Below are 16,834 nucleotides of genomic sequence, written 5' to 3' on the forward strand. Positions count from 1 at the left end.
CACATACAGGTTTGTTTGATTATGTTAGTGATCTCTCATAGACTTCCACTGATTACATATTAGGCTAATGATATTTACTTTTTCCAAACTCTACCCCTAAAGCTAAACCTAACCATCACACAAACATGTCCACATCACTAGATTTGAAGATCAACATCATCTGACCAATTTAAGAGCTTTATTTAATTATTTTTTACTGATGACGACATTTGGCCCTCGTAAGTGTAGACAAAAGTTTATGCTAGAATTTTGATGTTTGAAATAAATGACAGGTAACAAAATAATTACTCTGTCTTTTCTTTGTAGCACAATCAGGTTTGAATGTGGCAGCATGGTCAGGTTTAACAGCATATTGGAGCATCATTGCAAAATCTGACACTTCAACCTAAGTGGATAAAAAGAATGCTACAAGTTGACAAATAATAGTTTTATTATAATGTCTAAAAATATATCCAATGCGAAACTTGTGAAAATATCTAGAAATGAAGTTTGTTACAATATTGTCTTATAGAGATCAGTCAATGCATGGAGCACTGAAGCCATCTAATGGCCATAGTTGTCATTTCATGTAATTGTTATTGTTATTCCAGTAGATACCACCAGAGACCCCCAAGAGACAAGTATGTTGATGTTTTGAAACTTTCAATTGAACATGAACATGAAATATGCTTATTTTATATGAAAATGAATGGTGAAATTTAGAACTTTAGATCCAAATAAGGTCTAAATACCATACAATTCCCCACAAATCCCTCCAAAAATGCACAGCTTTAGTGTTTTTTACTTGACTGAAGTTAGTGTTATTACGTTTCTTTCATAAATATAAAAAAATTACTTGTTTACTGTTTTCTGGTCAAATTTGACCTGAAGAGTACAAGTGTGATTCTAAAACGAAGAGTGCACCAGGTTTAAAGAGTGTGAGATTAAGTAGAGCATTACAACTTCCAATTACAAACGTAATTCTGAACAAAAGTACACACAATTAATATGCAAAACGCAAGTTATTGCAATGGTCTGAGTGGATTTGTGCATTCAAATAACAATATCTGATCAGGAATAAATATTTACCCTGCAGGATTATTACAAATAAAGAATTTATAATTGTATTCAGTTTGGTCACAGAGAAAAAGCCAATGTTTACCTAAATTCAGAAGTGACTGTGCATGTGTTTGTGTTGTTCAGTATTTTGTGGTCTGCCCAGTTACAGACAGATGAACTCCGCATTACCTCATGAGGGTCACATGACTAAATGGCGTTCCGCTATTGGTCAGAGCGCACCGGGGAAGTTGTTTGGGTTAAAAAGCAGGAAGCGTAAAATTATTGGTGCGGACAATCTGAATTTCACCATCTGGAATGTTTTGAAATATCTCACTTAAAGTCACAGACCTCAGTTTGTAAAGAAGAAGTCTCTTGTATTTTAGTAATTCCCCCGCGAAGAACAATATCTGTAAGTATGTCGATTTAATGTATTATTATTATTATTTTGTCGTCATGTCTAGGTAACTGATCAGAAAACAGTTGGTAATTTGAACGGGCTGATAGACCACACCTTAATATTAAACGTCCTAGTAGTCTGTTAGCTTTTAGGCGCGTGCACCAAATTATTAATAACATCCTACATTATTTGTTAAATTAGAGACATTTGTTTTGTTTCGTTTTTGATGACAGTATATCCACACCCAAGTTTATTATTACTTATAGTAACTTCTAGAAAGTCTTAACAGTCTCATATAGACCTGTCTTGTGTTTTAATTTTGGTTTTAGAAAGCTGGATAAGCAGGCATGTTACTCAACGCAGTTTAGCATCTAGTCCTGATATCTATATAATAGGCAAGGTCTGTTTTCAGTGTACATAATATGAATATAAATGATATATAAACACATATGAATTATATGGCATTATATGTAAAGATACAGTGGCTTTCCCCTCAGTTATTGAGTGTCACACAAGTGTCCTAGCAGAGTAAAAACAGGTGTAGTTAATCACTACAACTGTGGACATCCCCCAAGTTTGACATAATTTTAAACAGCATATCTATTGTGTTATTTAAACCTATCAAATGTCATTTTGCAAAATGTATAACTTGAAAAACTGTGCTTGTGCTATTTTTGTGTAATAAATAAAATGTTTATTTATGATGTGTGTTCCCTCCCTTTATGATTGTATGCTGCTCTGTTGCTTGTAACTGTCAATCAAGTGCAGGGTTGTCGAGGTGAGCTGCAGCTTATGTGGAGATGGAGGAACGAGCTCGCAGCTGTCTGCTGCACTTTAGAGCCACTCTGGAGCAAGACATCAAAGCCTCTTACCTGATGGACCACATGATCAGCGATGGGGTCCTGACCAATGATGAGGAAGAGAGAGTGCTCAGCAAGGTCTGTTGCGACAATACAACATTGCTCAGTGTTACTTAAAAAAAAAAAAAATAGACTTGACAGTCGAGCTTCTTTTCCCTGGTTCTCCAGGCCACCAGAAAGGAGCAGGCTGCAGCCCTGCTGGAGTTGTTGTTGAGGAAAGACAACAGGGCTTACATCTCCTTTTATAATGCTCTGATCAGTGAGAGTTATGGAGATCTAGCCAGCCTCCTTCATAATGACCTGCCTCTGCTCAGCCCTGAGGGAGAGAGAAGCTTTGCAGATGGAGTGTCTCCCTCTGGTAATCAGTTTGGTGGATATTTTGCTCTGACATGTATGTAAATGTAAAGTGCTTAGATGTCAGCTTTGTCTGTGCAATTATCAGTTCTTATGTTTGTAACATGTCTGAAAATATATTTATTGTGTATGAAAATGAGATGATCTCAGAATAGAAGTTTATAGTTATTAAAGGGATTAAATTATTTTAAAGGTCACATATTCACTTCTGTAGCATTGAGATTTTTTCTTACATGCTTAGTATTAATCAAGGTTTGTAGCACCAATGATAATTGTAATTTTTATGATAAATGTTTTTATGACTATTTTTCACTGCCATTTTCACCCTCTTTCTGACCCTTAGAATTAAACTGAGGATTCTGCCACTGGAACTTAAAAAATGTATGTGAATGTATGTGTAAATTGCCTTTGTTATGATTGGCAAGCCTCTCCACATATGAAATGAGTGTTGGGTGGTAATGAACTACATCAGTGCTTTAGTTCTTGTAATTAGATTACATTACATTAAAACATTTGCATAATATAAAAATAACAAAAGGAGTGTACATTGGTACTTAAAGGTGCACTCAGAAACTTTTTGTTTGTAACATCTTGGACTTACAGTGACACCTAGTGGTGTGGATGCAGCGCCATTCAAAACTAATAGTTTTCAGTTTCAGATGCCAATGAAAAAATGAACTATTCACAATCAGCCATGATTAATTTTAATCCAATAGTGAAAGTGTCCAATAACAAGATGGTTACTGAGATTAAGCGAGTAGCATTCAGCTGGTCATGTGATTCTAAAATGGCAGCCCCTATGTAGAATAGTTTTCTTAAATTATCAGGTTGGATTTGGGAGGAAGTTTCAAATTCAGAAAAACATGTAAAATCCTGTTTTCTATAATATGGCCCCTTTAAAGGCAAAACATTATGTAGGTTAGTACTTGACACTTTCTCTTTTCACTGCATCTGCATTCCAGTCCAGTTGATTCTGAGTGAAGGTGGTGTTCCTCAGAGACCCGTTGTGTTTGTGAGCCGACCCGCTCTGCTTAACCTGATCCGGGAGAATCTCTACCGTCTGCAGGACACAACGGGTTGGGTCACTGTGTTTGGCATGGCGGGCTCAGGGAAGTCTGTGATGGCTGCAGAAGCTGTTAGAGACCGTGCTCTCATTAAGGGTAATGACTTGGTGCTGATTCAGACTTTTGTGAGATATTGAAGAAGGTGTTTCTCATATACAGGTGAATCTCAATAAATTAGAATGTCGTGGAAAAGTTCATTTATTTCAGTAATTCAACTCAAATTGTGAAACTCGTGTATTAAATAAATTCAGTGCACACAGATTGAAGTAGTTTAAGTCTTTGGTTCTTTTAATTGTGATGATTTTGGCTCACATTTAACAAAAACCCACCAATTCACTATCTCAAAAAATTAGAATACATCATAAGACCAATAAAAAACAAACATTTTTAGTGAATTGTTGGCCTTCTGGAAAGTATGTTCATTTACTGTATATGTACTCAGTACTTGGTAGGGGCTCCTTTTGCTTTAATTACTGCCTCAATTTGGCGTGGCATGGAGGTGATCAGTTTGTGGCACTGCTGAGGTGGTATGGAAGCCCAGGTTTCTTTGACAGTGGCCTTCAGCTCATCTGCATTTTTTGGTGTCTTGTTTCTCATTTTCCTCTTGACAATACCCCATAGATTCTCTATGGGGTTCAGGTCTGGTGAGTTTGCTGGCCAGTCAAGCACACCAACACCATGGTCATTTAACCAACTTTTGGTGCTTTTGGCAGTGTGGGCAGGTGCCAAATCCTGCTGGAAAATGAAATCAGCATCTTTAAAAAGCTGGTCAGCAGAAGGAAGCATGAAGTGCTCCAAGATTTCTTGGTAAACAGGTGCAGTGACTTTGGTTTTCAAAAAACACAATGGACCAACACCAGCAGATGACATTGCACCCCAAATCATCACAGACTGTGGAAACTTAACACTGGACTTCAAGCAACTTGGGTTATGAGCTTCCCCACCCTTCCTCCAGACTCTAGGACCTTGGTTTCCAAATGAAATACAAAACTTGCTCTCATCTGAAAAGAGGACTTTGGACCACTGGGCAACAGTCCAGTTCTTCTTCTCCTTAGCCCAGGTAAGACGCCTCTGACATTGTCTGTGGTTCAGGAGTGGCTTAACAAGAGGAATACGACAACTGTAGCCAAATTCCTTGACACGTCTGTGTGTGGTGGCTCTTGATGCCTTGACCCCAGCCTCAGTCCATTCCTTGTGAAGTTCACCCAAATTCTTGAATCAATTTTGCTTGACAATCCTCATAAGGCTGCGGTTCTCGGTTGGTTGTGCATCTTTTTCTTCCACACTTTTTCCTTCCACTCAACTTTCTGTTAACATGCTTGGATACAGCACTCTGTGAACAGCCAGCTTCTTTGGCAATGAATGTTTGTGGCTTACCCTCCTTGTGAAGGGTGTCAATGATTGTCTTCTGGACAACTGTCAGATCAGCAGTCTTGTGTAGCCTAGTGAACCAAACTGAGAGACCATTTTGAAGGCTCAGGAAACCTTTGCAGGTGTTTTGAGTTGATTAGCTGATTGGCATGTCACCATATTCTAATTTTTTGAGATAGTGAATTGGTGGGTTTTTGTTAAATGTGAGCCAAAATCATCACAATTAAAAGAACCAAAGACTTAAACTACTTCAGTCTGTGTGCATTGAATTTATTTAATACACGAGTTTCACAGTTTGAGTTGAATTACTGAAATAAATGAACTTTTCCACGACATTCTAATTTATTGAGATGCACCTGTATGTACTTTTGCTTCCATTTTCTCTTATTAATGTTTCCATATAAATGGTTGTTTGTTCCGGTCCTTTAATTTGATTGGAGAAGTGTCATTCCGAGATTGCTGATATGTCAAATAATAACTGGCCATACACTATAAAAAGAAATAAGTTTTGTCAGGTAACCTAAAAATGTGCTACATGTGGTAACATCTGAAATATTCCTGGTTTATTCAAGTCAAAAATGTAATTAAATCTGACAAAGTGAATCTTACTTGACAAATTTGGTTACTTCAATGAAAGTAATTTATAGGTTACATCAAGAGGCACTTACAATGGAAGTAAATAGGGCCAATCCGTAAAGGTTAAAATACACACTGTTTAAAAGTATAGCCACAAGACATAATATGCATGTTAACTTGATTTTTGTGTAATAAAATCACTTACTAACCTTTTCTGTGTAAAGTTAGAGCCAATTTTACAACTTCGTTGCCATGATGGTGTAATTTCAACAAACCCAAAAACGACTGTAAAAATTACAATTTAAACAACTTCACAGCTCAAAAAATACACAAGTTTTAACAGAAGAATTAATGTAATTGCTTCTATAAAATATAAAAACTTCAAATTTCTGCCTTTTAAACCCTCCAAAAATTGGCCCTATTCACTTTCATTGTAAGTGCCTCACTTTTTTTTTTTTTAAGAAAAGGAGGGATGAGTCTAAATTAATTTTTGTGGTAATCAATATTATGCCACAAATGTTGACGATTGAGCCTCACTTGTATTGAACCTGGAATATTCCTTTAATACCTTGAGGTAACAATTGCTGGTTACCATGTTTTTTGTGTATCGTGTTGAAATGTTTCTCAATATTTACATCGTGTTTATAGAATTGTTGTATAAAAACAATGTCACACTTACAATCGTGCTGTTTTACTTACTGCACCATTGTGTCTACAGCCGAATCACAGACGCTATGATATTCAGTAATACGGCGCTCTTGCTCATCCATTTCTCTTCCTTCCTCCATCCTCCAGAGTGTTTTCCGGATGGTGTTCACTGGCTCTCTGTCGGGCAGTGTGAGCGGGCAGACTTGCTGGTGAGAATGCAGTCTCTGTGTTTCCGCTTGGAACAGGGTCAAAGTTCAGATGCAAGCCAGCGGCCACCCTGCTCTGTGGAAGAGGCCAAAGAACGCCTGCGTTTTCTAATGCTCCGCAGGTTTCCCAGGTGAGCACTAGGGACAGTTGGTCTGCAGCCAGACAACATCTGATCTCTATCAATGTCATTTATTTACTTAATCATATTAGCCTATATTTAGTCTTTCATTTTTGTGTTTCCATCAGGTCCCTGCTGATTCTGGACGATATCTGGGACAGCTCTACTCTCAGGTCCTTTGATATCCAGTGCAGAGTCCTCTTGACCACGCGGAATAGAGGTCTGACTGAATCAGTTAGCGGTGAGTAGTTTGTTCATGTTCATGCCAATACTACAGCTAGTTTGCTATAGATCAAGACTAATTCTAGAATCACTCGCAGTGAGTGGTGGCTCTTGAATAAAAGTCCTCTGCCTGTTTGTGTCTCAGACTTGCTTTAAATCCAAGGCCGTTCATTTGGTTTTGAACTAAATGAGAGTATATGCATCAGAGAACAGCAGATCCTGCATCTGGGACAAGAGATAAGCTATTTCCGGCTTGGGTTAAGAGAGAGAAATGTCTTTATTTGTCTATAAACAAAGTGGTGTGGTTTTGAGGTGCTATCTTGCCCTATAATTCAGTTTGCCTCATTATTTAATCCGAGTTAATGCTTGAGTTCTGTTTGTGTATGCTTCCTTGTGTTTGTGTGTAGGTAAAAGGTTTGAAGTGCCAGTTGATAACGGTCTAGATGAGGAGAAAGCCTTGGAAGTTCTTGCTTTGTATGTAAATGAGAAACCACAGAAGCTTCCAGAACAGGCCCGCAGCATTGTCAACGAATGCAAAGGTACACGTTACCCTTTTTATGCAAAAATGAACTCGAAGGTCTTTTAAAAACATGATCAAACATGACCCAGTTCTCAAGAAATGCATTTATATCGCATTTACTCAGTGTCATCTACAGGTAAATGATTGGACTTGATGACCGATCATGTCTTCTCTGATTAGAAGTCTCATTATGTCCATTTTATTGGTTATCTTTCAAATTTTAGTGCGCTTTACTGTATTTACACATTTGTTATGTAATTAGACTCAATCAAAAGTTAAGAAGATTATGCCCAGTTGTTAAATAAAATGATTAAATAAACTAGATTTTTTAAATACAATGTTTATGGTGCTTGCCTTTGTGTTGCTATGCAGTTGCAAGGGCATTGCTAGGGTGTTTTGGGTGGTTGTTAGGTCACTTACTGGCCCAAGTGAAAAGGGGCAACCTAAAGGCTCTGTGATATTGTGGCCCCCTTGATATGGCTCAGGTCCCTGCTGTAAATCTATGAGATTTTTTTTGACCGGCGAAATCGTAAGTCTGATTGCGTACAAATAGCACTCAACAAGCCAAATAATTTGAGGTATCTTTCATGTCCATAGCACAAATGGTGCGGGACTAGCTGAATAATTACTGTAGCAAGCTACACTAACAATCCAGTATGTGCACCAACTGCAAACATCTCTCCTTTTGTAGGCTCTCCTCTGGTGGTGTCTCTGATCGGAGCTCTGTTGAGGGAGTTTCCAGACCGCTGGGGCTACTATCTGCGGCAGCTGAAGATGAAGCAGTTCAAGCGGATCCGTAAGTCTTCATCCTATGACTATGAAGCCTTGGATCAGGCCATGGACGCCAGCCTGCAAGTCCTGGAAGTTGAACACCGAGATCTGTACAGAGACCTGAGCGTCATGCAGAAAGACATCAAAGTGCCTGCTAAGGTCAGCCACAAAATCACTGTCAACATTTAGTAAAGTGATGAATTGTTTAGATGCTCTATCCATTATTTATTATTTCTTTATGATTAATCCACTTTAAGTGGTGTTTTAAACGGGCTGTCTAAATAGTTTGGTTGTGTTGTGTTAAAGCTGATGTGTAATTTTTTTGTTGAAATGTTGAAATCCTTTCCCAGCTTTCCAGCTTTGACAGCTTTCTGCGGTGCTGTCAAAATATTGCTCTTGTTTGTTTGAGCATGCTTTCAAAGGAACATTGGCCCAATCATTGGCATGAGTTTGGGGTGGGACTTTCTATTTGGCTAACCAATGGCAGATGAAGGGAGTGTTCAGGGAAACCTGTTTGAAAGAGATCATCATTTTTGAAATTCTGTTTGACACTAGAGGCTTTAACTCATTTGATTAACATGCACAGCTGCCAAATGCAAATTTGGAAAGATTTGCTGGAAAGTTCTATATTCAAACTGTATTCAAACTGTAGGTTCTGTCTGTGCTGTGGGGTCTTGAGTTGGAGGAGGTGGAGGACGTCCTACAGGAGTTTGTGAATAAATCTCTGCTGTTTCGGGACTGTAACCAGCGGCCGTACCTCTATTACCTTCACGACCTGCAACTGGACTTTCTCACTGAACAGAACCGCAATGAATTGACTGTAAGTCATGTGTCCCATTTTTGGAAAACCCAGCAAAGAGAAGTTATGCATGTTCACACCACACAGACATGCGGAGAGGATCTGTGATTTTATCTTCCTCGTCTTCTGAGGGAAGTGTTTTCATGAGATTTTACTTTTTGCTTTTTGTTTTTTAAATCTTACAATGATTTAATCATCCTCATTCTGATCGAGAATTACAAAAGTTAATATTATTAGTATTATTCTAAACTACATTTAAGTGACACTTACAATATTTCTTGTAGGAACTGCATAAAAAGATGGTCCGTCAATACCAGCAGTTCTATAAGAAAGGCGCACCCAGATCTGGAGATAAAGAGTGTTTGTACTGGTATCACTTTCTGCCATATCACATGGCTAAAGCAGACCTCTCTAAGGTAACTCTACAGAATGACCTGAACTGACATTTGGAGCATACAGTAAGTAGGATTTTTCATTAATGCTAAATCCTTTTTATTTCTCAGGAGCTTTGTTCACTTATGTTTTCCTTGGACTGGGTCAGAGACAAAGCTCAGATTATGGGATCTGCTCATCTCATCAATGACTATGTGGAATATGGTGAAATATTAGACAAAGAGGTACTTCAAAACCCATCACTGTCATACAGTATTCCCACTTAAGGACCTTTATAATGATTTTTATTTGTGGATTTGAGGTCAAGTAAGGTGTGACTGTCCAAATGCTAACCAATAATTTAGACTTTATAGGTAAAAAATGCAAAAGTGTTTAATACTTAAATTTGTCTTTGTGTATAGCACGCATATGCTCTAGATACATTGATCTGTGGTCCTCTTGCAGGAAATGCAGGTTCAGATCTGGCCTGCATCATCTCCCAAAAATATTCTACCCTATCCTTAAATAAAAAAATGAAGAAAAATACCTATTCTTTATGGTACAATCACAGATGCAAGATGTGGAAATGTGACTTGTTGATTAATATAAAATATTACGTTGTTTTGTGCACAGAATAGTGAGGTGAGACTGCAGTTTCAGGAGTTCCTCTCTCTGAACGGGCATCAGCTGGAACAGAGGCCGTTTCCTGACTTGGTGCAGCTGGCTCTGTCTCAGCCCGCCTGCTCTGAAGTTTACAGGCAGGCCTTGATGCAGGCGCAGGACAGAGCCACTAGGGGGCAGCTCTATCTTGACTGGGTGTATGTATACCACTTGCTGATCATTTCCACTCATAGTGAATTTCTTGTGGATGAGATTATGATTGAAAGCAGACTGTGTTAATTTTTGCCTCCATAGGAACAAAAATAGTCAGGACAGTTTGTCTCGGCTGGTCATTCATCCTCACCAGGGGTCCATATATTATGCCTGTTTCTCCAGAGATGGGAGCAAAATCGCCTCCTGTGGGGCCAGCAAGACTCTGCGGGTAAACATTCAACTGTCCTGCTGTTCAACTATTTGGCACTCTATACACAATAATATCTGACTGCTATATGTCATATATTATATTTCACTCTCCTCTCTGTCCTCTATAGGTTTTTAAGACGACCTCTGGAGAGAAGCTTCTAGAACTACAAGCTCATGATGATGATGTTCTGTGCTGTGCCTTTTCCCCCGACAGCCGTTACATAGCAACCTGCTCTAGTGATAGGAAAGTTAAGGTCAGTGTGTGTGTTTTCCTGCCTATTTATGTAAAGTTTTTGCAATGCATTTAACTTCCAGAATGTGACATTTCTGAGTGAAACAGAACATTCAGTTTGAAACAATGCAGGACTGGACTTGATTTCATGCTTTGGGATTTGATTGGATCATAAAAAGAGGGCCATGTGGTCTTAGTTATATCAGCAGTAAAGAAAAGTTGGTTTTGTCATTTTTTTGTTTTCCTTTACAGTGCTGTGCTGTGATTAATCTTGTACAGTAAGCCTGGGACACTTATTAAGAAAGTTAATTGAGTCAATTTTGAGTTCATGTTGAATTTAAATTTGGGCTGTCAGTCGATTAAAATGTTTAATCAAATGAATTACTTGACATGCCAATTAATTAGTAGAATTAATCATATATATAAATATTTGCAGAAAAAGCCCCCCAAATAACAAAAATTCGATATACAGTATAGTGATTAAATTAATATTTCAATATTTATAAATATAATATATATTATAAATTAAATAATTAAAAAGCATTACATTATTGTGGCAGACGAGTAAAGCATTTTTAAGACAATAAAAAAAGTGGCTTTAGAAGGCAACATATTTTTTAATTTCTATGTTATTGAAAGCCTATAGGCCTACAGTCCAAAGTAATCCATTTTGCAATTTAATTCATCAGTCTGTCTGAAACAGATTTATAAGAACTTTTCTATGGACATGTCAATGTACACATGCGTCAGACAGACGCTTTAGGAGCGTCTCACTTTGATTGCGTCACGTCATAAACAGCGGTTTTAGATGCTGTGTCAAGTGAAACATAATTTGAAACTTAGAAAATCACGTCTTGAGATCCCTGCATTCTGAATTTGTGTCCAGATGTTTTTGAACACAAGAACATGTTTTCATCTTGTGCTGTCGATGGTGTCAAGCATGTCTGAGTTTGGTTAGCTGTCTGTACAGTTGCGCTTTGCCTATACAGCTGAAGTCTCGCTTACTGCCCCCTGCTGAAAACAGGTGGCACTTGAAGCTAGAATTGCTCTGATGGAAGGAATATTCTTTACTTCCGTCTGGGGAATGACTAATTGCGCAAATTTTTTTAACACATTATTTTTTATATAATTTATCGCACTGAAATAACAATAAATCAGCAGCTCTACTTCAAAAGTACAACATGAAATTTAGATTGGGTCTTATTGACTTTCTTAATACACATTCTCTGTCTTATTGAGTGTACTATTCATCAGTGCACATTACTCTAAAGAAAAATTCTGTTCACAGTCTTTTATGAAAATGTGATTACAGCCTCTAAAACAGGTTTATGTCACCATGTTTGCTTTAATTTCCACCGGCCACTTTTCACAACACATTCAAGTCCCTACCTGATGGTACCCTGCTGATTTTTATTCTTGTTGAATATCCTGTTTCACTCGGAAATGTCACTTTATGGAAGTAAAACGGGTTGCAAATGTTTCATGATGATTTCAAGATCTTTCTCAGTTTCTCGCTCATGCTGATAATAGCTTTCTTGAAGGTTATGTAGTGTGAAATCAGTCAGGTCAATGAGAAATGTCTCTGTGTGTTTTGTTGTAGTTGTGGAATGTTGAGCGAGGTTCTCTGGTCAGAGAGTTTGCCGAGGAACATGTCGAACAGATAAACCACTGCCAGTTCACCAACACGGGTCAACGTGTCTTGCTGGCCACCTGCTCTAATGACAAATTCAACAATACCAAGGTGAGAAGACATCAGTGTTTAACATGCAAAATTTCATGCTTAAATCTCTTTTTCTCACCCTTGGTTTCCTCTTTCCACAGTTAGAAACATATTTAGTGAATATGAGTAATAAGAATCAGCAAGCGTCCTACCAGCTGTCAGAGCTGCAGAGGAGGGGAATGGGGCAGCCGTGTAATTTTACAGCTTGTGAAATTTGCAAAGAATTGTGCTAGATCTGTAGGAGTGTGACAGCAGGGGTCTGCAGTGGAACTGTATTCATCTGCTGGTGTGAAACAGAATGAGAGAGAGCACGTAATGAGAGCACATCCCCCCAGTGGAGGCGTGAACACAAAGGGGCACTTCGTGGAACATTTTTGGCGTGAGGAGTGAAAGAAACACCCTGAAATGAGATTTAGAGAATGCTACGGCAGATGCATCAATATGCAGGACAGTTAAAGCAGACTAAACATGTTCTTGAAACCTGTTTTCACAAAAGGGACCATCCTCGTATAGTTCTTGAGACAGAAATACAAACAAAGAGTCATATCATAGTCCCCCTAAGGTCTGAAAAATTCAGTTATTTTTCCGACCATTTTCCCTCATCTCTCTGACCATTAGAATTAAGCATTCCATTTTTTTGCTTCTGTGCTTGCTGGACTTCTATATGTAAACACCCTCTTTGCATGTGAAATGAGATGCAGTGCTCTTATTCACAAACGGTGGGTTTGCTGTCATATCTGGTGTAATTTCTGCTGCCCCATCCTTTAACAACAGACTCTTTTCATTAAGTCTGCATTACATTGTGACAGGTTCACAAAACATCCACACTGCTCAAACTGTTAAGATCGCACTGAAACGATCAGGGACTCGTTTGTATTGTTGGGATTCTTCAGAAAGATATGCAGATTTGCAGTTGCTACACACAGCCAGGAAAAACATTTTAACAGACTTTCTCACATTTTATTCTTATCATTTTGTTCTTCAGGTGTTTTCCTGCTTCCTCCTTATTACCTTACTGTCAGAAAGAAGTATTGAATGAACTGCTTCTTTTCAATTAATGCTCTTTTTTCACTTGAGAGGAAGTTTTTGAGTTCTAAGTATGGGATAGTACAAAATCTCAAAGGATCAGGAACAATTTTGTTCCTTATGATATGGCCCCTTTATCAAATTGTCTAAAAATTTCTCTCCATCTCCACCTTTCCTGCAGCTGTGGAACCCGAACAAGACGACCTCTCAGAACACTATGTTCGGACACATGGAGCCTGTCAATCACTGCTGCTTTTCTCCCAACGACGCCTACCTCGCCACTTCATCTAGTGACGGCACCTTAAAGGTGAGGCAGTCTGAGTTGGGATAGTTGGAACAAGAGTACTAACCTAGAGTCTGATGTTCTGCCTTATATATTTCACCTTAAAATGAAAGGATGACCTTAGATTATCTTTGGAAATTGGGAAACGATCAATGCATGTGGACTCACTTCTTTGTATTTGTCAGCTGTTTGAGGTGTCTTCTGCCAATGAGTGGAAATCAATCGATGTCAATAGTTTTTTCCCGGAAAGTGACGATGAAATAAATGTCATTGTGAAATGCAGCACCTGGTCGTCTGACAGCTCGCGGGTCATTTGTGCTGCCAGGAACGCTGTGTTTGTAAGTACATTTATATATGTGTGTGTGAAATACAGCACCGTATTAAAAGAAAAGTAATAGTCTTGAAACAACGTAATTTGATGCACCAGTTAAAATAAAACATGATCATGAAATATTAACTATCCCAGCTCCTCATGACAACATTTTCAAGCCATAATGAGAGATTTGTTTGTTGTCTCTTCTCTCGTGGTTGGTATTTAAACAGTGTATGTGTTGATTGTATTGTGTACGTTTGTGTAGGTGTTTGATGTAGCTACATCAAAAATGCTTTTGGAGATGAGGACTAGTCGCCTGAGTACAGTGCAGTACTGCCACGTGTGTCCCAACACCAATCTGCTGGCCGTCGCTCTCTCCCATTACACTGTAGAGGTATGTCACATGAGAGACAGCACTCGTAGATGCTCAAATTCAAGGCATGAAATAAGATTGGCAGAAGAATTTCAAAACATTAAAATTGTATGAAGACATTTATTAGAAAAATGAAGTTTGGTATATCTCCTATATTTACAGTATTGAACATCCCTACTCATTCTTTATTTTTACTCGTTCTACATTTTGGAATATAAAGTCCGACACTATTGAAACTATAAAATGTATTATTCTTATAAGAATTGTCAGTACTGAAGACTCAAGTGTGTGTACGGTACATCATTTTAAAACTGTTTGATTATCATATTTACTCATCTCTTTTTTTTTTTTTATGTGGTACTAACCAAAGTCTTTGGTTTTCAGCTGTGGAATTTTGAGACCAGTAAGAAGAAAGCTGAATGCAACGGTCACCTGAGCTGGGTTCACTGTGTACAGTTCTCTCCTGATGGTTCACTTCTCCTGTCTTCCTCTGATGATCAGACCATCAGGGTAATATAGTTCTGATCCCTCTGTTCCTCTACTTTAGCAAGTGTACTGCCATAAGTAAGGATTTTTGCTGTTATTCTCTACATAAAATTGACCTGTTGTCACATAACATGTTCCCACCTGTGTTTAGATGTGGGAGACAGACAGTGTTCACACTTCCTCTGCTGTGGCTCTGAAGAGGGACTCTGATGTTCTGTTCTCCCAGAATGATGTTACAATAGTGGCAGCTGACAGCAGAAACCGATTACAGGTACTGCCCACCGGACACCTGCATACTGTGTTAGATCTCTCTAAAGGGCGTGTAGGGGTGTTTTGGTTTCAGTCTTTACATTTTGTCTTTTTTCTTCTGTGTATCATGTACTGTTGTAGTTTAGCGATGGGTCACTATGGTTGATTAATCGATTACTCAGGTTGACTATTTTATCTAGATTTTTTTTTAGTTTTTATATTTTTAGCAGATGCGATTTTAGATGTTAAACACTTTGCATGGTAAAACCCTCTTAAAAAAGTTTTGTCTTTAAATTCCTCCTTTAAAGCTCCTCCGCTACAGCTAAACACATTCAGCCATTGTGTCACTTCTTGCTCTTTTTTTCATTTTCTCACCATGAGTGTTGTTTATAAAATGGCATTTCAAGTAAAAATAATTCAACTTTTAAAAATGTGTCTCAAGACTGCATTTTGTCCTGTTCCGTTGCATTCCGTTTTGCTGTTTTTGAATGCTAATATACAGGGCTTCCTCGAGGTTGCACTCCATAATATTCATGGTTTTTGCACTGACACCTAGCAGTGTAGATTTAGCATAGGGCATATGAGTCATTTTAAACACATTTTTCAAATATTCTATGTTACTATTAATATTTCTTTCTGTTTAATAGTTTAGCAATTGGCAAAAAAATCACTTTTAAGATCACAAAGACCCATTTATTCTACTTGTTGATTTTGAAAATAGTGGTTTTGCACATTCCTGTTGTGTTTAGTATGTGTTGTTCTAAGAATGTGTTGTGTTGTTGGCCATCAGGTACGGACCGGATCTGCAGGTGCTATTTTGTTCGAGAGTGAGGAATTTCCATCTAGGATCCGCTGTACGTGCATCTGCAAACATGCTCCTCTTGTGGCCCTAGGGGCTGAGAATGGAAGCGCACAGGTATCAGCTCACAGCTGTACAGTCATCTGTCTTATCCTAATAGTATTTCAGTTTCATTAGGGTGTTGGCTGAGACTATTTGGCTGGTTTGGGCATGCAAAGCACTCTTGAGTAAAAATATCCAGCAGGTTGCTTGCGGATGTTTTTACTCTCCTCTGCCATTGAGATTTACCACGGCTGTCAAGAGCACACAACCCTCTAATCTCACTCTTCCCTTGTACCATGCCATCTATCCATCTTTCTCTCTCTCACTCTCTCTCTTTCTCTCTCTGATTGTCAGAGTGCTGGAGGCGAGTATTGTCCTCATGTGTTGTAAAAACTTGTAGAGTCAGTCCTGTAGTGCAATAGATGTGACTGATATGTTAGGGACAGTGGGAAAGCCCAGAGGTAACGGCTGACTGATGCAATAAAAGTGTGTGTGTACGGCAGGCCCCACCTGAGCTTCACGTCCATCCTTTTCTATTTATTACACCCCTTTACTGCCAACCAACATCTATTTATTTAGATTGCTCCTTTCTTTCTCTCTGGGATTGTTTGTCTTCAGGAGAGCGATTTGGACAAGAGCAGTTAAATGAATCTAAGGTAAATTGAATAAAACACTTTAAAGGAATGTTCCTTCTTTCATTGTAACTTATTGTATTGTATTTACATCAATATAAATGGGATTTTTGTTTTCACAAACCAAGGGTATAGTCAAAATGATTGTCAGTGGTAACAGAGCTTCAATTGTTTTGAACATGGAACATTGCGTTAAACATTCCTGATGTTTCCTTTACATTTCTAACAGTGTGAATTGCAGTTTACAAATTAATATCAGAATGCAAGCATGAAATTATGCGACTTTCTACAGATTCTAGTACTGTGTTTTTGTAATCTGCATTGAAGGCTTCACATCTC

The 16,834-nt window shown here is 38.3% G+C and overlaps 1 protein-coding gene across 12 annotated transcripts in view; it reads left to right on the forward strand.

Annotated features, from left to right (window-relative positions):
- The first annotated feature begins 1,301 nt into the window (after nt 1–1,301).
- Nucleotides 1,302–16,834, forward strand: part of LOC127436881 (apoptotic protease-activating factor 1-like) — a 58,484-nt gene continuing 42,951 nt past the window's right edge. For 6 of the 12 annotated variants that reach the window (XR_007896471.1, XR_007896472.1, XR_007896473.1 and 3 more), the window contains exons 1-21: nt 1,302–1,447; nt 2,199–2,373; nt 2,464–2,653; nt 3,612–3,809; nt 6,456–6,645; nt 6,762–6,874; nt 7,263–7,394; nt 8,067–8,305; nt 8,799–8,966; nt 9,230–9,361; nt 9,449–9,562; nt 9,951–10,135; nt 10,233–10,359; nt 10,469–10,594; nt 12,173–12,313; nt 13,500–13,625; nt 13,787–13,939; nt 14,180–14,308; nt 14,672–14,797; nt 14,925–15,044; nt 15,813–15,938. Coding sequence is in view for 7 of the 12 variants with exons in the window: in XM_051691354.1 (XP_051547314.1) it covers nt 2,236–2,373; nt 2,464–2,653; nt 3,612–3,809; nt 6,456–6,645; nt 6,762–6,874; nt 7,263–7,394; nt 8,067–8,305; nt 8,799–8,966; nt 9,230–9,361; nt 9,449–9,562; nt 9,951–10,135; nt 10,233–10,359; nt 10,469–10,594; nt 12,173–12,313; nt 13,500–13,625; nt 13,787–13,939; nt 14,180–14,308; nt 14,672–14,797; nt 14,925–15,044; nt 15,813–15,938 (2,973 nt within the window). In the remaining 5 variants the exon portion in view is untranslated. Of the gene's footprint in view, nt 1,452–2,198; nt 2,374–2,463; nt 2,654–2,992; nt 3,031–3,611; nt 3,810–6,455; nt 6,646–6,761; nt 6,875–7,262; nt 7,395–8,066; nt 8,306–8,798; nt 8,967–9,229; nt 9,362–9,448; nt 9,563–9,950; nt 10,136–10,232; nt 10,360–10,468; nt 10,595–12,172; nt 12,314–13,499; nt 13,626–13,786; nt 13,940–14,179; nt 14,309–14,671; nt 14,798–14,924; nt 15,045–15,812; nt 15,939–16,481; nt 16,520–16,834 lie in introns of those variants that run through there. The other 6 variants (XM_051691361.1, XM_051691355.1, XM_051691356.1 and 3 more) reach the window with 6 other exon arrangements.

The sequence above is a fragment of the Myxocyprinus asiaticus genome, chromosome 47 (genome assembly GCF_019703515.2).
Source record: "Myxocyprinus asiaticus isolate MX2 ecotype Aquarium Trade chromosome 47, UBuf_Myxa_2, whole genome shotgun sequence".
NCBI lineage: Eukaryota > Metazoa > Chordata > Actinopteri > Cypriniformes > Catostomidae > Myxocyprinus > Myxocyprinus asiaticus.